Source organism: Triturus cristatus, chromosome 9 (genome assembly GCF_964204655.1).
Source record: "Triturus cristatus chromosome 9, aTriCri1.1, whole genome shotgun sequence".
In the NCBI taxonomy this organism is placed as follows: domain Eukaryota; kingdom Metazoa; phylum Chordata; class Amphibia; order Caudata; family Salamandridae; genus Triturus; species Triturus cristatus.
The window spans coordinates 724,735-751,250 of NC_140592.1; the positions used below are offsets into that span (position 1 = coordinate 724,735).

Sequence of the window (26,516 nt, forward strand, 5' to 3'; positions counted from 1 at the left end):
GGAAACTTCATAACAAATAAGTCTCCCAAGATGGCCACCAGAGACAAAAGAGCCCAAATGTAGCCCAAATATCACCCAGATGTAGCCTAAGTATAGCCCAATGACAGAATGTCCCAGAGTGTTCTTAAAAACAACTAGAGCGCTTACTGTCTTCATTATGACAAAAGTATGGCACACCTGAAGCCATCTTGATTGGAATAAACTGGTAACACTTAAAACATTTAATTTAACCCCTTGGCTGCGGCAGGAATTCCGCATCAGCGCTGGGGGGGGTTTGGGGGCAGTGCGGTGGCGCTGTGCTCATGACGGAGCCACTCCGTCATGAACCACGGTTGAGCTGTGCTCATGAAGGTGTGGTTCCGTCATGACTCCGCCCACTGCGCTAATCGCCCGCACAGGCGGGGAATCAGCGCAGCGTGGGAGGAGCGGCGGCCAACGGCCGCGGCATGACGGAACCACTCCGTCATGAGCACACGGCACCCGTGGCTCATGACGGAGTTGCTCCGTCATGAGCGCTGAAGGGGTTAAAAAGGAACACAATGAGGGGGTTCATTTTGCCATAGAAATTATGATTAATGCTGAAGAAAGAAAATGAGGGCACATTTTGAGTGACTTCTCAAATCCTCTTCTATTTCATTAAAAAATTCTGACATGCAGACTGAAACATGCACTTTTAATACCAGGAGCAGACTTCCATGGTGAACAGTAGTTTTACTACAGTGATCTAATGAGCAACTAGAGTGCTAACTTACAGAATTTATGGCAAATGTGTGACATATCTGAATACCTTCATGATGGAATCAAAGTAAAAAACTGAAAGCATTTCCTACTGAGGAGACTGCAGTACATAAGGAAATTAGGAAACTTCATAACAAATAAATCTCCCAAGATGGCCACCGGAGACAAAAGAGCCCAAATGTAGCCCAAAATCACCCAGATGTAGCCCAAATATAGCCCAATGACAGAAGTGTGCAAAACACTTATTATTTTGTGTTTTTGCAGTGTTATATTGTGCAGACTTGTCAGGTATTGGAGTGCTTTACATGAGCATTGGTTACATCACACAAGAACAAATTCATTTTGGTTGTAGACATGGGGAGACTAAGTGATTTGACCAGAATCACAGAATGTCGAGCTGAAGCAGAAACTCCAACCTGGTTCCCCAGTTGCAAAGTCTGCAGTTCTGGAAGTAACACCACATCCTCTCCCCTAAGTGCAACATTTAATCAAGTGGTCAACTGGATAAAAAAACATAAAGATAACAAATAATTTAAAAGTGCTTTGTCGCTATTTGAAAACTCAGAAAATATGTCCTTATTTTAGTCTTTTAGAGCACTAACCATAATTTTGATGCCAATAAGACCCTCTCATATATGTAATTTCTAAAGGAAATGCTCTAGGTATTACAGTTTTGATTACATCAAGATGACGTCAGGCGTTCCACACTTTTGTAATAAATATAGAATGTTAGCAATCTAGTTGTTCATTAGGATACTGTTGAGAGGCAGAGGCCAGGGGCAAGGACTCTGAAAATTGAAGGCAGGTAGGAGGGTGCAAAGGCAACAATTTAACCACACTGAGCAGGCAGGAAGGGCCGTGGCAGCACAACAGACTATGGAGGGCAGTGGAAAGGGGGGCAGGGGCAACAAACCAACAATACAGGACTTGTAAGAGAGGCTGTGGCAATGTAATAGACCATTGTGGGCAGAAGGAAGAGGCAATGGTAGTACAACCATACATGCCAACAGACCCGATTCAGCCAGGAAACGTCCAATGTTTTTAAGCTCAAATGGGCTTTATTTGATCTGTCTCCTGTCTACAATCTCCTCTTTTTCAATGTAACTCAAAGGGGAAAATCATACCCCAGTTTTTTTTTCAAAATCTCCCTCTTACCAAGCTCAAAATGTTCGCAAGTATGGTACATTGGATCATGGAAGGAAATGGGGTAGGGACATGGACTTGGATAACAGAGGACAGGAGGGACATGGAGAGGTGCACCAAACTGACCCTGCAGGGCAGGCATCAGGGTTTGCAGCAGCACAATACACCACACAGGGCATGCGGGACGGGAGTGCAGCACAACAATTCATAGAAAGCAAGAGGGAGGGGACAGGACCATGCACATGGACAACAGAGAACAGAGGGGCAAGAGGCAATGGAAGCTAGCTGACCATAATGGACAGACAGGAGAGAAAGCTGCAGCATAACAGACCATAAAGGGCAGGAGGGACGGATCAGGGGAATTACAATGGAACAGACAAGCCAGGAGGGAGGGAGTAGGGGTCTTCACATGTAAACAGAGGGCTGGGGGCAAGGGGGCAGGGCAGGAGCAGCAAGATAGCCATGGAGGTCAGGCAGGATGGGCACTAGAAGCAAGACACACCATGAAGAGCAACAGTGAGACTGTGATGGCATACACACAGACCATGGAGGGAAGGTGGGAGGGGGTCAGGGGCAGCTAACTGACCACACAGGGAAGGTGGGAGGGGCCATGACAGCACAGAAGACCATGCATGGCAAGTGGGAGGGTTAGTGGCAGCACAATGGCTATGATGGGCAAGAAGGAGGGTGCAGGGGCATGCACAAAGGACGATGGAGTATAGAAGGGAGGGTCAGGACCTGTGCACAGACAATAAAGTTCAGGGGAAGGGGCCTCACAACAGACCGCACGGGGCAGGCAGGAGGAGCAGTTGCAGCACAACAGACCAAAGAGGGCAGAAGGGTGTGGCAGTACAATGGACCATGTAGGACAGGAGGAAGAGGATAGGGGCATGGCATGTGGACAGGCAGGGTGGAGGTGGCAGGGACAGGTTACAGTCATCTGACAATGCTAGGCAGGTGGGAGGGGAGTGGCAGCTCAACAGAACACTCAGAGTAGATAGGAGTGGCAGGTCGATGGAACATGGTGGGCAAAAAGGATGGAGCAGGGGCATGCACAAAGACATCGGAGGGCAGGGGGAAGGAGAATAGGGGCAGCAAGGTAAGCACAGAGTTTAAGCAGGAGGTCAATGATGGGGCATGGAATTGGGCAATGGAGGGCAGGAGGAGTGAACTGGTACATCATACTAAATTGAGGGCAGTGGCAGCACATCAGACCATGCATGGCAGGAGGGAGGAGGCTAGTCCATGGATTCACACAACAGAGGATAGGGAGGAGGGGGATGGGGCAGCAAGCTAACTGTTCAGAGAAGGCGGGTATTAGGAACTTTATTGTTTTTAAAACGTGTGTCTGTGCGAACTACTTAAAATATGAACAAGTATGCAGCATAATCTCACTTTTATTCAGGAAGAAGAGGGCGGTTGTGACTGTGACTCCGGGCTCACTTGGCAGAAACACCCCCTGACCCTCCACCCCCTATCGCAAAATGTAATGCCCGTGAAAAGGGTAGGTGAACACAGTGTTATATAGAACATACTCCTGAGAGCACGATTGAAAATTAAAACTAGATATAGTGTATGGTACAAACTATGCACCAAAAAGTGTGATATAAGATGAACCGGGCGTGAAATATAATATGCAATACATTGTGCGCAATGACAGATTCATTGGAGAGCGCGAGATAGCACAGGCAGTAGCGCGTGCTATGCAATATGCGCCTTGGAGTGTAATATGCACAGGGCAGTGTTGTGTAACCTAACTAGTCTCTAAAGTTGTAATATAAAATATGTGCTGGGGAGTGTAACGTTGCATATGCACTGTGACAAAGATATGGATCCCAGATTGTAATATGTATGGCATAGCACTGTGCGTTATAACATAGGCATTGAGGAAGGCACGTTAGATGGGGCAATATAACCTGTGCGAAGACAAGTGTGGCATGACATATTCACGGGGTGGTGTTACAGTGCACATGGGCTAGAGAGTGTCATAGCATATGCACTAGCTGGTGGAATACAACACAGAGGTGTGTGGCACTCGGCAGGCAATGGTGGGTGTAACACAGCATTGGGCTCTGCCAGGAGCGCGCTGTGACTCTCAAGTGATGTTCGTCCCCTTTCCAGAGAGTAAAATAAAAAGTATTACACATCCAGCAGTGGATGTGTGTTTTATTAACCGTGAGGGGGGTTTCTTGCATAGTTTTGGTCGAATTCTTGTCGAATCCCCTTTGAATGGCTTGGTGTGCATGTGTATTAAATGTGCCCGTCAATAGCTACCCATGTTTGTATAAATAAACGACAAGGGTGTCGACCGGGATTAGGCACGGTAGGGCATCAGACATGTCAGAGCTTCACTAGTGGTGTAAATACATTCCACGTGGATTCATTGTATTCATAGTCGCCTTTTAATGAATATCACGCAAATCGTCATGGTGATAGGTACGTACGGTTTGTCCAGCATGTCCTAGGTGTGTCTATAAATATATATTTTTTAAAAATAATAAAAAACAGTGGCCGGCCCTGGGGATTGGGGTCAAAAAAATATAATTAGGAGACAGGCCCTGGGGGATGGGGTCATCAGGGCCAATAAATTAGAATAAGAAGGGGAACCACACAGCCCCCCTTCTTAAAAAATTAAAATAAATAAAAGACTGTCATCGTGCCGGAGGCCACGCCCCCTCCTTGCAGCACTCTGCAAACGCGCCCCCTGGCGAGTTGTAAGTTGGGGAATTAATTCCTCTTCAATACTGAGGGTACCTGAGGGCCAACTAGCCCAACAGGCATCTCCAGTATGCGCCAGGGAGCTGCGCTGCAGAGAGGTGTTCTGAGGGCAAGTCCCTTTTTACACCTCTCTGCAACGCAGCTCTGTGGCACTTACTGGAGGTACCTAGTGTTCTAGTTTGACCCTAGGGACCCTTAGGATTCAAGGGGACTTAATCTCTCAACTTAGAACAGCCACAGGGCGCGTTTACACAGTGGTGAAGGGAGGGGACGGGGCCTGAGGTGACGTGTGCAAACACGCACTATGGCACGTTTTAAATTGGGGATATAATTTCCCTTCAATACTGAGGGCCCCTGGGGGCTAACTAGCCCACCAAGTGCTTCCAGTAAGCGCCACTGAGCTGCATTGCAGAGAGGTGGTCTAGGCCGTGCCACTTTTTACACCTCTCTGCAACGCAGCTCTGTGGCACTTACTGGAGGTACCTAGTGGGCTAGTTGGACCCTAGGGACCCTCAGGATTCAAATGAACTTAATCTCCCAACTAAAAACGGACACAGGGCGTGTTTACACAGTGGTGAAGGGAGGGGACGGGGCCTGAGTTAACGTGTGCAAAAACGCCCTGTGGCCTGTTTTAAGAGGTAGTTTTAACCCCCCTGCCCTATTATATACTAGGAGCTTACAGAGGAGGTCATGCTAATCACAGGGGGACCCCAACACATAATGTTCCCTAGTGTATGTAGGTGTTTTCACTGTATTCTAAGTGTCTTTTAACATAGCACTGGCTCTAGGACTGGTTAGTCAGACTCAGTTACCACCAGTATCCGTCTGAAAAAGTTGAGGGTACAGGATGATTTTGCAACAAGGCTTCTTTCTGCTCTTCTTTTTGTTCTTTCTGCACGTTATCCTTCTTCCTGCACATTTCTCCGTCTTTGAGGACTTCTGTTGCTTCTTTTTGCACTTCTTTTTTTTCTTTCTGTGAATTTTTTCTTCTTTCTTCACATGTCTTATCTCTGTAGGCATAGTTAGAAATTAGCATTTAAAAACCTTTGAAATTCACAGAAAAAACCATAGGTTTCAGGCACGTTATAGTTAGGAATTAGCATTTAAAAAACCTCAGAAATTCACTGAAAAAACCATAGGTTTCAGGGGTGTTATAGTTAGCTGGACTTTTCACTTGTACAAAACCATTGAAATTCCTCCGTTATAGTTAGTTCAGCTAACTATAACTCGCGCGCCCGCAATGCACTGCTGATGACGTCACATATTACATCACTCATGACATGGTCAGTGACATCACTCATGACATCACTCATGACATCTCAAATGACATCACTGATGACATCACTGATGACATCATCCTTGTGATAGAGTGGCAGACCTCCTCTCACCCTAATATAACCTTTGATACACACATTCAAAAATAGAGACTAAAATGTTCAAAACAATGGACATACCAATACCAGTTACAACAACCTCTTCAGTAATTCTAAGATCCACATACACATCCACTCATTCATCAACAGTCCTATACAGTCACTCATACATGTACTCACTCATCATATGTACTCATACACCTATACATCCTGTTACACAATGCCACTCATCCATAGAGTTACTCACACACATAGTCACTCATGCTAATAAAGAATCAAACATACATTTACTTGCATATACAGTTATACACACACCACCACACTTACTTCTACGGAAACTTACACATACTTAGTCTTTTAAACAATCACTTATAGAAACACATACTTATTCATACAGGAACTCTTTCAATCTCTCACTCTCACATATACTCACTTATATGCACCAATAGTCACATATACTAGTTTAAAACATATGTAGTTACTCATAAAGACACTATTGAGACAGTCATTCACTCACTAACACACCCATACACACACTGATCCACCCATACAGTCCTGCACACATGCTGTCTTCAACACATACAAAGAGTGAGTCACTCATTCATGCACCTATGCACTACGTAATACCCCCCACCGAACCATGCAGACACTCAGACTGATACTCAAAAAACCAACTAATAACCTATATAGACACCCATGTAGCTACTCACCAACCCATGCAGCCACTTATACACAAAGTGAGAGACTGATACAGATATTTACATATTTAAACATTACTCACTAACCCATGTATTCACTATGATACACTTAATCAGTCAGTTACACAATCAATTTTTCAAAAACAAATCATCCATTTAGACACTTATATACCCATTTATTCTTCCATCATTGTTTAGATATACATATATAAAACATATTTAATTTTCTGAATAACAGACATTCACTGGATGATGTCATCAGTGATGTCATCAGTGATGTCATTTGAGATGTCATCAGTGATGTCATGAGTGATGTCACTGACCATGTCATTAGTGATGTAATATGTGACGTCATCAGCAGTGCATTGCGGGCGCGCGAGTTATAGTTAGCTGAACTAACTATAACGGGGGAATTTCAATGGTTTTGTACAAGTGAAAAGTCCAGCTAACTATAACACCCCTGAAACCTATGTTTTTTTCAGTGAATATATATATATATATCCTTTATGTGGAGCACTCTACAACGTCACCAACACTCTCAAATTGCTCACTGCAAACGCCTATTTTTCTAGCAGAATATTTTCATCATTACAATCTGGGAATAACACCCAAAGGCGGCATATGTAAGTATCTAAGTAACATTTACGTACGCTTTAACATTAGCGCATCTGGACCAAATATCTTTATGAGATCTAGGAGACTAAGCATGCTAGGATGCTACAATTCTTTCAGGTACACCACACATAATATAGAAATATATTTTGAGAAACTGTCTGGTGTGTCATATTTAAAATGCCTAGCTGAATATAGACAACATAACTTTACCCAATGAGATCAAGGCTTGGTGAATTTCCTTCATCACGTTCCTGTAAAGTTCTATCTGCCAATCCTGCAAAAGCTTCCATTCCTCTTCAGGGAAATAGGCAGCGACGTCGAGGTAGGCAGCCTGTAGCTGAAAAGGAAAATGTACAGTAAAGTATGGTGTGTGAGGGGGGGGGCTGGGAGGGGGAGAGGTGGCAAACTGTCAAAGAGGCGAAGCTGTCCACCAAACACACTCAAGGGCATAATAAAACAAGCATTGAAAATGCAATACGTCTCGCCTTTGATTAAGTTAAAGCCGTTTGCTTTGCTAATGGTATTGTATAGCAAAGCAAATGGCTTTAACTTAATGAAAGGCGAGACCTATTGCATTTTTAATGCTTGTTTTGTTTTGTAGTTGTATGTAGCGTGAACTCGACTCGAAGGTATGAAAGCGTTTTACATGATCACAAGTAGCATTACAGATGGATACATTCATTGTAGGCACGCGTAGATTAAGTGATTTGCCCAGAATGACAGGTTGAATGAGCTTCTAGCCAGACTTGAGGCTGGTTCCCCAGCTTCAAAGTCGGCCGCTGAAGCCATTAAGCCACACAAATGATGTGGACATTATTGTTAAAGCCTCAGCACAGTTATGAGAAAGACACTTTGGTATTATTTCCCAATACCCTGGGTAGCCGCGGAATTGGAAATAATAAGTTGGCAAAAAAATCTTTATGGAATGCCTCACCCAATGGGCGTACTTTCCTCCATGCACAAACCTGCTTTTTTAGGATTCAAGTGGTAGCTGTTACCCCAGAGGAGCGAGATGCAGGGCCCTTAAAGCCGCTGGGTTGGAGTGTAAATAGGCTAGTGAAAGCCAAAAATCTGAGACTTGACTGCTGACCAACCACAAGCATTTGCAATGCAATAGATTTTGCAGTTATGCAAGTTTAAGCTATTGGAATTGTATATTACAATGCCTTTTATTTATGTTTTTAAAAAGAAAACAAAAATAAAAGGCATTGTTATTTGCAATGTCAATAGCTGAAACCCGCATCAATTCGAGACCTATTGCATTGCAAATGCTTGTTTGTTATAGTTACTGCTGTTCTTGCTGCCTGAGATTTGTTTGTTAAGTTGTTTTTGGCCCGTCTAGCTCAGCAAACATGCTGCTGGAGATCTTGGATGTGTTTTCGGGCCCTACACACATTCTATGCAAGAGAAGAACGGACTATGAAGTAAGCGGGTACGGGGCAGTAAGGTGTTTTAATATTGGGATTCCCATATGCCGTGTTAGTGTGACCCAATCATGCCCTGCAGCTCCCTCTACCATTGAAGTATGGGTAACGTTTTGAAGCTCTTCCAGACCCCCTCAATCGCGAGCTGCACCACCCCAGTGAATACAGTACCAGCTTCCAGCTCTGTCGGTGCTCCTCAACTCCGGGGCCCGTGACGTGCACTCGAGGCAGCTCGGCTCGTGCAAACTCTGTCCCCGGAATCAGATAACCCTGTTTGTTTCACAGGTGAGCGCTCCGTCACTCTCACCCTCCCACAATGCACATTTGCACGCGGTGAAAACCTGCTGCATCACCGGAATACTGAGGCTTATTATTGATTGAAGCTCCATCTCGTTAAAGGAAATGCCGCACCCCTGCACGCGGTGAAAATCCTGTTGCTTCACAAGACTAATGTGGCTAATAATTGCAGCTCCGAACCGCGAAAGAAACCAGCATCCAAAATGCACACAGCTGAAAAACCGAGCCTCGCAGAACTTCATGTGTGGACCCACACAACCAGGGCCTTCAAAATGCACTACCTTAAAACCGGCACTTCACTCACAAAAGACACATTAATCTCTGAGTGGCCATTTTCACCCAGCTCAAAGGCACCTACCCTGTCGACCTCCAGAGGATGAAAGGCAGAATAGCCAAGCAGGGATCCAAGCCTGCCCAAGGCCTGCACACCAGGGCCGGACTGGCTGTAGCGGGCACCGGGCAATCCCCCGGTGCGCCGCACGGATGGGGGCCGGTTTGGCCGTTTTTGTTACAAAAACCGGCTCTGGCAAAGAGCTCGGCAGCTCCCCCAAGCGGGGAGGGAGGGGCGTCAAGCACTTTGCCAGGGCCGGTTTTGGTTCCCAGTCCGGCCCTGCTGCACGCCTGTGCAAGTGCTCCTGATCCAAGGAGCACTCCCTCCCCTCGCGGACACTGTGGACGCCGCCATACTCCAAACAGCAGACATTCGGCCGCAGCACATGTGGTGTGCGTCCTGTACTGCGCAGCACAAAGCACCCGGTGGGCCAAACACCTCAGCGTGCAACATGTTCACATCCGCGACCCTCTTGGTGTCGGCCCGACAGTTCAAAGGCGGAAACCACATCTTCCTGCTCCACTTCCCGAACAGCCGCCAACCTTGCAAGCCAGTTCCCACACAACCCTGGAGCAGAACCCCACACACTAGATCACATATTGGCCACCCGAAAGGAAAAAGACCACAGGACCACAAGGAAAGCGGTTACACTGGTGCTGCTGCAATAGACAAAGAAAACCCTGCACAAGCTCCCCACAATGACATTGAATCCCGACTCAGCTGGTCAAATGAACGAAGAGACCCAAAACCAAAGTACACACACAACACTCCCCATGCACGGCAGGAAGCCGCCCGCGGGACCCAAAGGTGAGCAGATGTCCTATCCACATGATCCAAGATAAGAAAGCCTTCCGGCCTTCAGCCCCGGCCGTTGCGCCACAACCTATCCTCCAATATAGTCGCCCACAGCAGCAACACATGTTTCAAGGCCGGGGAGACAAGCCCAAGCTGATGCAATCCACTCACACCGCGCCGCGGAATCCGGCCTCACTCTGCACGATGAGAACCAAGAGCCGGAGAAGGGTGCCTCTCCTTCCAGCGGAGGCAACAAGCCCCAATGGCGTAGCCGTCGAGCACATCCACGGACGGACAGGGTTGATATGACCCCCCTGTGGCCCGTGCATACGGACCAGCGGTCGGGTGTGGTGCCGACACCCACCATGAATCAAACCGCCCCAGCCCAGCCTCTGGGGCGGTGCACAGGCATGCCTAAAGCAAAACGAGAGGGCCCGGACCATCCCTCGGCCCCCCGCACCAGACCCGCAGACAAGTGCAAAGCCACACACCCAATCGACTCCGACCGCCGCCCCAGCATTGCCGCAAGTAGCTTGGGCGGCCATTAGCATGACCAGGCCCGGGGAGAGGCCCTGACCACTCGCCCTGGGCAGCGCCACCCCTCGGGCTGGTGCAGCGCGCCAGTAGGCCAACACACAGCACACCACCCCGACCTGACCGGGAAAGGCAGTGCCCCACAGCTCCAACCCGCCCGACCGGGCCCCAAGCAAGCCAACACCCTCAGCGCAGTGCCTCAGACCCCCGCCCTTCCTCTCATGGGGGTGGAACCCGCCAAGAGCACCGGCACCATGCTAGAAAACAGGGGGGGGGGCGAGCACGCAGACCCCACAGAGCGACCCGGTGGGCAACAACAACGCGAACCCTGGATTATAAAGAGGTGTCTGAGCATAGAGAAACAAACACAGCTTGCGTCTTAGAGAGATACCGAGACAGCTGACAGTATCCTGGTCTTCACGACCAGGGGGGGGAGGATGAGTACGCGGACCCCACAGAGCGACCCGTTGAGTCAACAACAACGCGAACCCCTCAATATACCCTGGTGGGCAAATAATCAAGCCATCCCCCAGGGCCAGCGCGACCCCTGGAATCCATCCTGGGCAGATGTCGTGCGGGTGGGACTGAGCTCTGGAACACAACGCCACACAGCAGACCATTCACGCATATCTCGGCAGGAGTACGACAAAATCAGGAGCTCGGCATAATTGCCACCCCCGTGTCACCGCCCGGAGCCACAGCTGTAATTTGGAGTAGGGGCGGAATGCGGCACAACCCACGCTGCAAACACACCGCTCCCCCCCCTCCACAGAACACACTGGGACCGAACCCTAGGCCAGCCACAGGCTCCCTGACCGGCAAATACCTGCAGTGCAGTTGCGCCCACACCCAGGGTGCCGCAACACCAGGAGATCAGAGCCACAGGGCCCCAAACAGGGGGAAACAGGATGAGAATGTTCAAACCCGGCAATGGTCCCTCCTGGCCAGCACTCACTGCAACCAAAGTGAAGCTGGACCCGACGATGATATCGACACCGGCGGGACTGGACAGCGTGTCCAGTGCGACACACAGACGGCGTGGCTGGCGCAACAGAGGAGGGGCCATCGCACACCGTGTGAGGAAAAGGATTGCTATCTTCCAGTCGTAACCAATGACAGAGCTGACTGGTGCTTGCTCCAGGCATGAAGGCCGCATGGTTGCAGGAAGCCGGGAGCGTGCAGTACACATGATGCCTTGTAAAGATAAGAATTGATTTGCGACAGAAGGAAAGCAGGCATGCCAGTCTGGGTGGGCCGGCCCAAAAAGCGAAAGGGAGGCAACCCAGAAAGCTTATTTCCAATGGCAGGCCACCGTTTAACATAAACGGTGATGCCAGCCAATGGAAATAAGGGGCGGGGCTTCAAGCCCTTTTCTCAAACTCCCCATTGACAATAAATCTTGCAGAGCGATCTGCGCATGTGCGCAGTTACGCTAGGCGAGACCTAAAAACAACAGTACCCCCCAAACATTTAGGGGTGGTAGGGTAAAGGCAGGAGAGTGTTTAAGGAAAGGGACGGCATATGTCCTGTCTAAGGTGAAACAACCTTTACCACGCAGGACCTTTACTATGTAGTCTTTACAATGCCGGTGAGTTCCACGCACATAAGTATTTGTACCTTTACCACTTATCATGCAGGTAAGCTCTTGGGTGGGTAGATGTAAATGGAGGTGAGGGTGACTTGAGGGCTCCTGTGTAGGTGGATGTAAAGGGAGGTGATAGTGAATTGAAGGCTTGGGTGGATAGAGGTAAACAAGGGTGACTTGAGGGTTCAGGTGGGTAGAGGTAAAGAGAGGTAAGGGTGACGAGGACTTGAGTGTTCGGGAGGGCAGAGGTAAAGAAAGGTAAGGGTGATGTGTCAAGGTGCTTAAGATTCTCCACAGAGGCAGAATGTCGCTAATTCCCAATGCCCACCTCCCAGAGCTCACTGCATACAGCAGCTCCTCCAGGCCGGGGGAAAAGGAAGTGGACAGAGAAGAGACACTCGTGCTGGACCTGATCTCCTTCTTCTCCTTTCTTGGGTTGTAGCTGGAGTACCTAATACACAGAGGGAGACAACACTTCAACTCTAAACACTATAACTAACTTCTACCTTTTTCTTCCTGTTCTATCACTCTCTTGCGATTCCTACCAGGTTCGGCGTGAGTAACTGCTCCTCCTCTGATGTTACGGGACTTAGCTGCTTAGGCTGGAGCGTCTGCTATTTCCTAATGCACATAGGAGAGAAAAGTCACTGTTAAACCCCCTTCCTAACTTTCTACCCTACTAATATATGTGGTCTGTCTTCATACCCTTTTTCTTTCTTTTGTACAGAGTCTTTCAATAGATGAATGGTTATAAGGTTGTCACTATTAGGTTTTCCTTCTGATCGCCAGTAATCCTACTGATCTTGTGTTCACCATATGTTTTTTCTGACCACTGGATTAGTTCATTGTTTTCTTGAAGAGAATCTCTTATACTCAGCTCTTTTAGGATACGCGCAAAAAGGAAATTAGGCAAGGATAGAAGGTGGGAGGACAGAATAGGAGAGCACGCATGGAAGGAAGGGTTAAGGGGACTGAGCAAGAGTGGTAGAAGTCGCTTTGAAATACTTTTTCTTCGCAATGAAGTCTTAGAAAGAATAGTCAATACGCTTACTTGTCTTGGGTCTTCTAGGTTATAACCCACTCGCTCACCCAGTGCTCAACGGTAAGCCTACCGGAGCGAGGAACAGTGGGTTGCCTCTGACAATTCCTTTGGATATGTTTAGTGTTCCAAGTTCCTTAAGCGGAAACGGCTGCTCTAAAACTGTGGACGCCGCTCTTCCTACTTACATCTGCTGAGCTCATTCGTACACCCGAACTATGAATTCCGTTTCGTGGAGAGACTCTGATAAGCGCTACAGATTTACTGAATCGTAGCAGACTTAGGGAAAACTTCCTCTCTCGTCAGAATTCAAATTAAAGTGCGCAATAGAACGCGCACGCGCTGAGGAAGAAATCTCGCGTCGCGTGGGATCTGCGAATGCCTGTTGCTAGTACATCATGAGAGTTGAGAAACAGGGCGTCCATCTTAAAAGGGTCGATACTGCCTCAAACATTAACCCAGCAGTTGTAACAAGAGGGTTTCACAATGACCCTACGTTTCCCAACTTGATTATTCATTATAGAAATGACGTTTACGAGATTCCTGACATGATGAGGACTCGGTGGGTAGAGGTAAAGGTTGGTGAGGGGGACTTGAGGGTTCAGGCAGGTAGAGGTAAAGGGAAGTGAGCGTGACTTAAGGGTTCTTGGGTGGGTAGAGGTAATGGTAGGTGAGTGACTTGACGTTTCAGTAGTGTGTAGAGGTAAAGGGAGGTGAGAGTAAATAGAGGGTTCAGTAGTGTGTAGAAGTAAAGGGAGGTGAGAGTGACTTGAGGGTTAATGGGTGGGTAGAGGTAAAGGAAGGTGAGAGTGACTTGAGGGTTCAGTAGTGTGTATAGGTAAAGGGAGGTGAGTGTGACTTGAGGGTTCAGGGGTGGGTAGAGGTAGTGGGAGGTGAGGGTGAATTGGTACTTGGATGGGCAGTGGTAAGGGGAGGTGAGAGTGACTTGAGGGTTCATGGGTGGGTGGAGGTAAAGGGAGGTGAGTGTGACTTGAGGGTTCTCTGCTGGGTAGAGGTATTGGTAGGTGAGAGTGACTTGAAGTTTTAGTAGTGTGTAGATGTAAAGGGAGATGAGAGTGACTTGAGGGTTCAGTAGTGTGTAGAGGTAAAGGGAGGTGAGTGACTTGAGGGTTCAGGGGCACATAGAGGTAAAGGAAGGTGAAGATGATTTTAGGGGTTAGAGGTGGATAGAGGTAAAGGGAGGTAGGGTGATTTTAGGTGTTAGAGGTGGGTAGAGGTAATGGTGAAACATACATCTTTAGAAATCACTGAATATTTGGTGATAAGTGAAAGCTCCGCTAAATAAATGAGGTAAGCAACACCTAAGTAATGTATGATTACAGCTTTATCATCAATTAGAGTGGCCGAAATGTATGCATGTTTGGGAAACTGGTCACATGCCACAAAGGTTCTTTATAGCTAGTTGTTTGTGTGCGGCTCTAGGAAATACTGAGAAGCGCGAGCTTCAACTCTAATGGTTTCGATTTGTTTTTCAAGCAATTGCAAAAAAGAAAAAAAAAAAAAGTACCACAATCCGAGAGCAAGCAAGAGTGTGTACAGTTAATGCATTGGGACAAAACAAATCAGCAACAAGCAGAGGCAAAGCCAGCAGTTCTGGACTTACAAAGACCGAGCTATTAACCTTGGGAGTGGCATGTCAAAGCATACATCAAATGACTTGCGGAGTCACAAGTAAGGATGACAATGACAGACACTGTGGGCAAGGTTCACAAAGGTAAAGTTAAATGTTTGTGTACGTTTACTCTTTCTCTGTGTTCACAAAACTGTGATTTAATAGAAACTTTATGACTGCAGAGACTCTGCAGTCAGTTAGAGAATCCGCATATAAAAAAATAGGCCTGTCCTTTCCTTTTTTTGTGCGGAGTTCTCTGCCCCGACTATGAGTCTCTGCAGTCGCAAAGTTACTATTAAATCACGGTTTTGTGAATAACGAAAAAGAGTAAACTTACACAAACGAGAATGTTTACCTTTCTTTCTTTTTGTGTGCGGAGTTCTCCGCCCCGACTACGAGTCTCTGCAGTCATAAAGTTACTATTAAATCACAGGGGTATATTCTCAAGAACGTGTGATAACCATCGCAAATTTAGCTTAACGCAACTTTGCATATCGCAGTCCATCGGGAAAAAATAACACCGTCTTAACGTCCAATTCCCAACCCAGCAGCACCATGTGAAAGCAGCATGATAACGCGCCAAATGACCGCGTAAAAACCAACGCGATAAACAAAAAATGAGAAACACAAACGGCCAAAAAGTTGCGATGCCACAAAGCGCGATACCAAAATCAGCGAAAACCAGCGATAGGCCTGCAATTTCCACGCGTCATGCGGGAAAATGACCTATAAAAGCACAAAAAAACCCACCAAAACCTAGTCAAACTGCGTAGCACCATGGATGCACCCGGACCTAGAGTAGAGGACAAGCCGAACCCCATAAGCCCCATGGAGGACCAGCCAGGACCCCTCTGTTCGGGGAAGGGCAAAGAGAAGAGGAAGAGGAAGACTGGGTTCAGTGGTCAGGAAGACCGAATCATCGTCACTGAAGTGAAAGAACACCATCAACAACTGTTCGGCACCTCCACTGTGCCATTGGCAACACAAACGGAAATATGGCAGTCCATCGTCACCAACGTCAATGCAGTCGGAGTGTCGAGGAGGTTAATGGAGGAGGTCAAGAGGCGCTGGCATGAAGTGCACAGCCAAACCAAGGAGAAGCTCGCTGCCAACAGGAAGGCAGCAAAGGCGACTGGAGGTGGGAGTCCTGCGCCACAGGAGGAGCTGGGTGAGCAGGAGCAAATGGTGGCCACAGTCATCAGTGTAGAGACGGTGGCAGGAGTTGGGGGCATGGACACAGCTAAAAATGACCTGACCCCACAGCAACAGGGAGTGAGTAACCACCAGGAACTGGGGGACGGGGAGAGATGGGCACAATGGCACACATGCACAATTATGTGTAGCACACTGCACACCCACAATGATTGTGGAACATGGCCCTGATACCCTTGGCACACAGAAGCACACATAGGAACACCAAGTAGGCCCCCGTCCACAATGTGGACACATGGGCCCCCTCCAAATCACCAACGACACAACCCAGCCATGCACATGTGATGAATACAGAAAAGCAGTGGCTGTGTGAGCCACACTGACTATGCAAGTGACACTGCATGACCGATAGCATGGCAGCAGCCAATATACATGACATGGTGCACGATTCGACATGGATGTGGCCCAGTGCAGATCAAATCCGTAAAGGAGCAGGTCACACTCTGACATATATCCACGTGCACCCACAACCCATGCCGTCCAATACACGCAGCAGACGAACAATGCACAAGGCCACAAAATCTGTCCAAGAGCACATATGACCCAAGTTGCAAACAATTCAGCCCCCAAAAAGCACACAATTCAAAGGCACACTGCCTCAAAAGGATAAGGGTACACGAAATCAGAGCTGCAGGGGCAACTCCCCCACAATGCAGCACACACACATAGCAATCACAGAACATCAGCAATTACGGCAATGTGGTACAAAGTGCAACACCTACACCACAGGACAGAGGACACAAACAGGTTCCGCTTGTGTATAGTAACAGGCCACTCACATCTGGCATTGACTGACATTGTGTGATGATAATGTACAGGTACAACCACACATCCGTCATGTAGTCGAACAGCCCACTGTCTGCCATCAAATAACCAGCTCCACCAAAACAGTCACAATGTGCATTGTCATGCAGTCTGTATGTAAACATCTGCAAAGCGTCAACATACAGGGGAAACTCTGTTAACCTGCATCTCCCCTTAACATTGCAGAGGGACAATCAACACTTACTGTTGTTATGTGGGCTTGGATGACCATGTACGGCTCCAGCTCCATCATTCACCAGATGTGTCATGACTATTCTCACTCATGTATGGAAGTATGGCTGGATGTAGGGACAATGATTAAACAAGAATGTACACTTTGGTAAATGACATCAATACGCATGTTTATCCCTGAGACACATGGCCAATCGGATGACTGTGAAGGTGAGTACTAGCTGTGTCCTCATTGCACATTAACAGCAATCTCACAACCCCCCAACATAGGCACACGTCCATTTATTGAATAGGGCTGTGTGTAGGAATGACCAAATCGGTAGCAGGCCAGGAGTGGTGCCCTACATCACATGTGACAACAGAACGTCACGTCGCATACCTACTCACACACATCTGTGTGGACACATTCTGTTATGATATATGACATTGCTCCACATGGTCAGAGGTTGGACACCATACTCACATTGCTGAAGACACGTAAGTGCACCTGTATGCCAGCAACTATCCCAAAACAATGTCTGGCTCACAGAGGTGGAGCTGTCAAAAGGGACCCACCCCCATTGTACATACGTCGGTCAGACCCTCCCTGTGTAGGGACGATGCTCATTGTGGCACACGAGTGGTCAATCTTATCAACACTCATCACAGTTAGACACCAGTGAAGTTGCGTAGACTTTATTGGAATGTGTGTGTCAGTACGGACAAGGCAACGGCCACAATAGGCAGGGACATGCTTAAGACACTTGTACGCAACATGGGATCCTTTTGAGGTGCAGGAAATGGGGAGGCAGAGCTGAACACCAATCATTATGGATGGCAACGGTCTCAGACCATCTTGCCTTGCTGGATGAGTCATGTGTTGTTTGGCGTCTGCCCATTGCCACGTGTGAGGGGGCACGACTTACAGCCCATGGGGTCTGCATAGTGCTCTGCCACCGGACTGCGCCGACTGTCTGCTCTGCTGACAGTGATCAGGTGAAAGGGTCCGACAAGGACACATGTCGTGCTACATAACCATGTGTGTGCTCTCCCCCCAGCAGTGTGTCCGAAATGGTAACATTGCCAAACGACGCTGTGCTGTTCCGACCATGGAACTGCATCACCTTGCACAGGTGTGTGTACACTCGCGGAGTTCCACGCACATGCATTCAGAGTCCAGACGAAGGCAGACATGTCCTCTGTAGTGGTGGGATATGTGAGCATTCCCCACAATGCAACAAGGTTTTTGGGACCTGTGCTGTGGGTGACAATCAGATGTGGCTGCAGGAACGTAATTACTCGTCCATGAATGCCGGCGCAGCCTCATGTGCAATGTGTTCCAATAGGACGTCATTGTCGGGTTCAAGGAACACCAGGGTGAGCCAATCCATTAACTGGTCCGGGCAGATGTGTTCAGTCCACGCCGTTTCCCCAATCCGCAACACAGCCCAATAGGTAATATAATAATTACCAGGGGAACAAGACAAAGCTGTCCTACTTCACCCGTTATTTGCTCTGTATATTGAGCCATTCTTAAATAGTTTGGATGCTAATGCAGGAATTAAACCTGTTCAGATACACGACATAGCGTATAAGGTGTTTGCATACGCAGATGATATCGCTATAGTCACTACGGATATAAAGTCTGCTTTACCTAAGCTGATAGAGGCATCGGAAGAATTCGGTAAAAAAATTTAAAAAAGAAAAAAAAAAAAACAGCCCAATAGGGGAGCGCCTCGATGTGGTCACTGCACACAAGGAGTTGTGCAATCTCCCATGAGCCAGCACATATGCCAGAGATCAGTGCATCCCATGCACGGCTATCCCGGTGACACTCCTGTTTGTGGGCCAACAGGGGGCACACTGTTGGGTTATAATCCAATTCAGCTACCATTGCGTTGGATAGGCAGACCTCCATGGGCCACTCGAATGTGCATGATCGACAGTGGAACCAGGGCTGGATGCAGGTGACGTTGGCAAGACGGAAACTCTGACGGAAACTGATTTGTAACACTGACATTGGCTGGGATCCCAACAGATGCAGCATTCGTGCACAGTACAGTTCCACGTGACAGGGGTTGTACATGTGCCAGGGAATGCCTGCCATTGCGTTTGTTGGGCTCGTGGCACCGGCACTCCTCAGACCGGCGGAAGTTCGGTGGACAATATGCCACAGCTCTGGGCAATGAGTTGTATGTGTGTGCGACGTTTGGATGTGTGGGTAGTTTTTTACTTATGTGTCAAGGGCATCCCTTGCAGTTGTAGGTCGTGCAGGGACAAGTGTGTGTGGGGTGTGGGCACATTGGAGTTTCATTGGCGCAGTTCGTGGTGTGGGAGTCGTTGGAGGCTGGTATGGTATCTCATGCAGGGTGTGCCAGCCGGATTCAGGACCAAGGTCGGGGGTTCGGTTGGCCTTCAGGCTTGTGTGTTGAGACAAAGGGGCTTTCATTCCTGATATCAGTCGGACTACTGCTTGCATTTCTTGGAAGTGATGTGGACTTTGCGCTGACTTTGATGCCTTGCCTGTGATTTGGGGTGCACAGATTTTGAGACACACTCAGCTGTTGGCATGTTTGCATGAGCCAAGGGCCCGAATGGCCTTGCACTCCTTGTTCAGTCGCTCTCTTTTTCTTTCTTTTTTCTTTCTTTCTTTCTTTCTTTCTTTCTTTCTTTCTTTCTTTCTTTCTTTCTTTCTTTCTTTCTTTCTTTCGTTCTTTCTTTCTTTCTTTCGTTCTTTCTTTCTCTCTCTCCCTGTCCTTTGATGAGTGCCTGACACACCTTCTTATCTTGGATATTGTCTTGTAGGCTGTGAGTCACAGATTGTCCAGGGATGCCCCTCCATGACTCTTCAAAATAGTTGTTTGGTGACAAATTAGGATGTGTCATTTTGTTTGGTCTGTAAATGGTGAATGTATGAATCAGGATTTCGGTGCTCACATGTCTGTTGATCGTTGCAATTCTGCGACATCAGGCGGGTGCTTTTGTTCATGTTTTTGTGCCATTGATCTGCAGTGTCTTGGTCCGGGGGAGGTGAGGGTGTACAGAGTGGGGCCCGGGGGTGGTCCTGGGGGTGGTGGCGGTGGGCGTTGTGGCCCTCTTGGGTGTCCGGCATACATGTTAAGTGCCTCCATGTCATCTCTGTTCTCCAGGTGTGGCTCTGGGCTGGGCTCTGTTTTCTGGTGCAGGTTGTAGTCCGACTTTGCACCAGGTCGGAGCAGGTGTTAGTTTCCTGGTGCTAACGCGCCTTTTCACCTGTCTTGTGATCTTATCGCAGATCTGGCTGGTCGTTGAGAATGTTGCGATGTGGTGTCGCTGCTTTTTGCACGGGAACGCCTACTTTGCATCTCATTAGCGATAGTTGATGGGGTCATCTGTGGCGATGTTTTTTGAGGATGCTATCGCCAGAAAACTGGTGATATCGGCTGTTTGCACTAGCTTGTGAATGGGGCGGTAAATTTATCGCGACTTTGGCTGCGATAAAGTGCCGATGACTCGGCGATAACTCCTTAAGAATATGGCCCACACTTTTGTGAATAACATAAAAGAGTAAACTCACACAAACGAGAATGTTTACCTTCGTGAATCAGACCCTGTATGTGCAGCTGAATTCAGAAGGTAATTATCAAAATGTGTCACATGAATAAAGTTGCGTCCACTGGAATGTAAAAAGCTTTTAAAGGTTACGCGATATTTCCACATCAGCAACCAATTAAGAGAAATTATTTAGTGCTGTCAGGATCTTTGTGATAAAAAACCCAAAGGGCTGAGGCAGACAGAGATTTTCAAATGGTCAAAGCCATGCTATTGAGCTCAATCTCACTCGGGTGATGGCTTTCTGCTCAGTTTGCGGTAAAGAGTGACGACTGGTCCACGTTTTGCCAGTATAAAAGAGACATGTCCACTACACATGAATAATTGCTTCCCTTTATTGCGTAATCAGAGTCGTAGCATACATTACAGCCTCACTTACTTGATAGAAAGATACATGAGTCAAGATGGGATTGTGCAGGGTCACATCGCAGGTGTTTTCTTTGCAACAGGGCTTGGTTTACATTGTTCAACTGGATAATGAGCATCAGAGGGAACTTCGAAGGAGCAGTTTCAAGCAGCTCTTTTTCTGGAGTGAGGAGGAACGGCCATGGTTTAGAGCAGTTTGTTTCATTAAAACATGGAACTATAAGTAATTTTTAGGTGGCCTGGTTGTGAATCTTTTGAAATTGGATAATCTCCTTGTAGGAGGGTAGGGTCTGCTATCCTATGGTCACCCCAAATTTGCTTTTTGCTTCACTGGTTTTTGACGTATTGAGGCTGTGGGCCTGCTAATCAGACCCCAAGCCTGCTGTTCTCTCTACTAAATTGACACTATGCACCCTAGGTGCATAACCAATTGGAAGTGGATCACCCTGTGAGCCCCTGTACCAGTGTACACTAGGGTACCCAGGGCATTGGTGTATCTAAGGCCTACCAGGGGCTGAAGCATGTATTGTGCCACCCCTGGCCTGGCCTAACAAATTTGACACAACTGGCTGATCACTCAGCTGGGGTAAGTTGGTGTAACCACCTCTTACTTAGGTGTAGTATACCTATACCTAACCTTAAATGGGACACATGTTAACCTATAAGTCACTCCTATGGCAGGCCTTGACAATCCTGAAGGCAGATTGCTTGGTTCCATGTGAGATGGTGCTCTGGCATGAGCTGAGCCTGTCTGCAGTGGTCGGAACAACTTCCTTCTACCGTTTCCAGATATCGTCATACCATATACTCTTGAGTGCATTATGAACCTCGCGGTTAAATGCTATCTTTGGTTTAGCTTTATCAAAACATGTCGAGTAAGGTGTCATACGAATTGGAATACTAACCCCTCGCCAATTCTGGCGACGGGGTTAGCATTCCACCCTTCTAGAGGGACACAACATGTACAGTACCTGAAACCCGGGTAAAATCAGACATAGCCTCAGCTCCACAAAATGGATGCTGCCACCACAGACACAAGTCTGCCCTCCTGCTGCTGGGAGTCCTTCCAGCTTGGGAGACGTGGACAAAGGGTTTCCTGCCAGGGGAGGTGCGAGCACCACCCCAGACAGGATTTTGTGTATTGGTCAGGTAGGGCTTGAAAGGAATCAGACATGCCTGAGGCTCACAAGGAGCCTCGGTGCATAAGCCAGTTCAAACCGGTCCTGGGGCACACCAGCCCCGGACCTGGGGCGAGCTGGACAAAGGATTGGGGGTGTAACCACCCCCCTTCCTGGTCCCACCCTTAGGGAGGGACCTAGCAGGTAGTCCGGCCCCTAGAATCCGCTTAAAGGTAGGAGCTGTGTCCTAAGACTTCAGACATCCTGGAATCAACTTAACCACAAGAAGAAGACGGGAACTTCGACGCTCTGCTGCACAGAGTACTGAAGGAAATCTCCCCTATGGTCAGGGAGTGACCATCTTGCTAACGCAAGCACCAACCAGCTATTGAACGTCTGCTTTGCCGCCGCCTCCTGCCGGAGCCCGAGCCCAGAGCCCGACAAGACCTGGACCTCCAGACCTCTCACAGCCCGATCCACAGTCCCTGCAAAGAAGGAACCCGTGGAGGCACCGAGACACGTGGAGCCAGCCATCTTGGAAGACCGACGACAAGCTGCAAGCGCAATGACAGAGGCTCCCTCCGAGTTGTGCTTTGGGTCATGAGAAGCCCAACCACAGAGCAGCATCTGCACCAAAGGTGAGCCCTCCAGCATCTCCACGATCTGCATGGGGACCCTCTGCACTTTTCATCTCGACGCGCCTGCCCGGTCCCTGGCCCGTTGGCTAGTGGCCATTTTGGCGACCTATTTTGAAAACGACGACGCTGGTCTGGTTGCTCCAGACTGGCCCTAGCTGCTCTCCAAAAGAGCAGCCCCTCTGACCTTGCTGGTCAGAACCATCAACTTTCTTGAACTTCCATGACTCCTGCCTTTGCCAAGGCTTGTTTGCTTCTTTCGAGTCGCCGACACCGTCGACAGCGAGAGCCTGCGTGGGACAGCTCGTGACTCGACTCCTGGACGTCGTCGACCTCCAGGGACCACGTGGCTGCGGAGACAAGCTACACCTCATCACCTGTTTGCACCCGACATCGCCTGGTACCTACCTGGTGCCACGCCGGTCACTGGCTAGTGACTGTGAACACTGTCCCCTCTGCTTTCAGGTCTTCTACAACTCCGATCCACCCTTGGATCCAACGCATCTCTTCTGGACCGACCGCCTGCAGCATCTTTGTCATCAGGCTCCATTGAATCGATAGAAGAAACCCGACGCACTTCGAGACCTATGCACCCGCTTCCTGTGGGTGAGGTAAAGGTGGCACTCCGGTGCCCGAGTGTAGAGAAACATCTCTAGTGTATGTGTTTTGAATCTTAAGATCGTAGTCCATCCAGAAGACCCTTTCTGCAGTAACTTTGTAACTTTTACGCACCCATTGAAAACCTATGGGAGCCCGCGTGTAACTTCCCTCACTGCACACGCGACCCGTGGACCTCCTGGTCACTAACTGAAGTTAGCTCCTTGTAGGCCCAGCGATTCTAGAGGCCCTAGGCCTTTTCCCTTTCCTGTTCGTGGTACTTATACCACTATTTTAGTATATGGTTTGAGTGGCCACCAGGGCCCATCCATATAAAGTGCAACTTCTGTATATTATAACATTGTCTTGTTTAACGATTTGTGCTCCTGTGCTCATAAAGAGTCTAGGGGATACTTTGAGAAATAAATACATATATATTTTCAATATATATCTGTGTGGTGTCCTTTCATTGGTATAAAGGGGGGTTACATTTGGTAAAACAGCCTGCTTAACACGCTTTAACGAGTTTAGCCTCAAAGACTGCTTAGCCTACGCTACCACTACGGCAGCTAGTCTGAAAAGGTTGACTTACAACCACACCATAAGGGTTGCTTGGCATGGTACAAGGTGGTCACTTTAACTAGTGAACATCATATACCAGGCCAACTTCTCACACTCCTGTACACTATTAGTAATATAAGGTAAACTACATATTATTGTGCTATTTACGCATAAATCTCCTGTCCCGGCCTAATTTATTATATGTTGACTTGTGAGCACTGCTTAACTTATCTTTCGAAGTTGGACAACTACCAGCTGAGTGGAAACACGCTATGGTGGATCCTCTTCTTAAGAAACCCTCGCCGGATCCTTCCAAGCCTGAAAACTTTAGAGCAATTTCGATGATTCCCTTTTTTGCTAAAATCGCTGAAAAACATGTAAATTCACAACTAATGAAGTTAATTGACGAAAATGAACTCCTTCATGAGACGCAATCAGGTTTTAGGCCGCAGTACATTACAGAATCTGCCTCAGAGATGCTACGTATGCTGGCTGATGAAGGTAAGAAGGCTGCATTTGTCTTGGTAGATCTAAGTACGGCTTTTGATACCGTATCACACTGTCTGCTTCTAGCACGGTTGTGGCTACAGGGCATAGGGAGAAGATCCTATGAATGGCTTGCCGACTTCTTGCCCAACCGCTTGCTCCAGGTGTTTCAGAACCCGCACACCTCGGAAATCAGCCCCTTACAGCAGGGTGTGCCACAGGGATCGGCCTTCAGCCCGACCCTGTTCAACCTTTATCTCCATCCCCTGGCGGACGTGATTGAACGCCATGGTGTGAGGAACGTGTCATATGCTGACAACACTCACCTTATCATCACAATGGCACAAGATGACGGGAGGGCCGCAGCAAATTTTAAGTCCTGTCTGGTGGAGCTTGCGGCGTGGATGGATGCCACCTTTCTTAGATTGAATGCAGACAAGTCAGAGGTCTTGGTGATCTGGAAACAGCCCTGGATATGGTCCTCTGCTTGGTGGCCTTGTGAACTGGGCCCCACTTCGATCCCTAAACCTAAAGTTAAAAACCTGGGCGTCACCGTTGATGCGGTGCTATCCTTTGATAAATAAGATCTTGGCTACGGTCGGTACCTGCTTTGGAGTGTGAAAGATGGTTTGAAAGATTCTGGGATTCCTATCTGAATCAGCTAAGAAAACAGTTATTCAGACTTTGTTGGTATCCTGCTTAGATTACTGTAATGTACTATACCTGGGGGTCTCCAAAGGCAGGCTGGGGATGCTTCAGAGGGTACAAAACGCTGCGTTTTGGCTGCTTCTAAAAATTCCAAAACAGTTCTCCATAAGCACGGAACTTGCCGAACTTCATTGGCTTCCATCTGGCATGGAGTCTCTTTTAAAGCTTTGTGCTTGGGATACTCAATCAGAGGGGCCCAAGATATTTGTTTCCTCTGATTCAAGCCTACACTCCTACTAGACACCTTAGGTCTTCTGGGGCGGCACTGACTGTGGTTTCTAGAGTGAATAGAATGCACCTGAGGGCAGCTATTCTAGACTCCTGGCAGCTAAACTATGGAACGGTATGGCCCGGGACCTGAGATTGGAACCATCAGAAGCACGGTTTTGGCTATTCAGGTAAATAACGCAGGACTGACTAGCCCTTGCAGCAGAACTTGAATGACAGATACTTGGATCTTAGTGCTGTTTCTCTAGCGTGGGGACACTCCCTGGGAGTAACCAATGAAATTTAAAGAAAGTCTTATGTCCTGAAGAAGGTCTCGTGTAGGCCTGACATAGTAAGACCGAAATGTTGACGATAGTTCTTGCTGTCTCTTTAAACTGTGTAACTCTCCTGCTAGAATACCTTAACGACGACACCATAATGATGATGGAACACATGAATTTCCCGCTTCACACTGATGCCAAAACCACCATCAAAGGCACCCTCGCTTACAGACCGCCAGAACCACGAACCAGCCTCAGTGACTCCATCGTTATACTCATCACCATGCTCGCCATCGAATCTCAATACATGTTCCTGGGAGACCTCAGCTTCCACCTGGACAACCCCACCGGCCTTAACCCCTCCGACCTCCTGGAAAGGCTAGGCAACATCAGCCTTAAGCAGATTGTCACCAACCCCACACACAGAACCAGAAACCCGCTAGACCCCATCTTTTATGTCCAGCAACAGAATCAGCTACAACCACGACTTGGAACTCACCTGGACATACTACTCCATCATACACACCCTCACCGCTCCACCGTGCCCCACCCCCAACCGACACAGAGCCCCCTACCACAGCTGGACCAAGGTAACTCAGCAGCAATGGACACATGCCCTCAGCACCTCTCAGCACAACATCACCTCCAACCTGGCAGCCTCCCCCCTTGTCTTACATGCGGCTGCCGCGAGGCGGCAAATGCAAGGACCGCCCCGGGCGGCCAAAGGTCTAGCCACATCAATGCCAAAAACTACCACCCTGATGAACACCATCCACTCAGGAGCACCCACCAACCCATGCCCTCAATGACTCTTCAACCGCAGAAGCAACGAGATCAGCCACCAGAGCATCACCAT

The 26,516-nt window shown here is 48.2% G+C and overlaps 1 protein-coding gene across 3 annotated transcripts in view; it reads right to left on the reverse strand.

Annotated features, from left to right (window-relative positions):
- Positions 1–26,516, reverse strand: part of LOC146797210 (uncharacterized) — a 267,418-nt gene that overhangs the window by 229,037 nt on the left and 11,865 nt on the right. Inside the window, exons 2-4 of one of the 3 annotated variants that reach the window (XM_085624168.1) lie at positions 12,797–12,872; positions 12,580–12,702; positions 7,496–7,622 (exon numbers count right to left, since the gene is read on the reverse strand). In XM_085624168.1, the coding sequence (XP_085480294.1) occupies positions 7,496–7,529 (34 nt within the window). In that variant the 5' untranslated portion in view covers positions 7,530–7,622; positions 12,580–12,702; positions 12,797–12,872. The remainder of the gene's footprint in view (positions 1–7,495; positions 7,623–12,579; positions 12,703–12,796; positions 12,873–26,516) is intronic. The other 2 variants (XM_085624166.1, XM_085624167.1) reach the window with 2 other exon arrangements.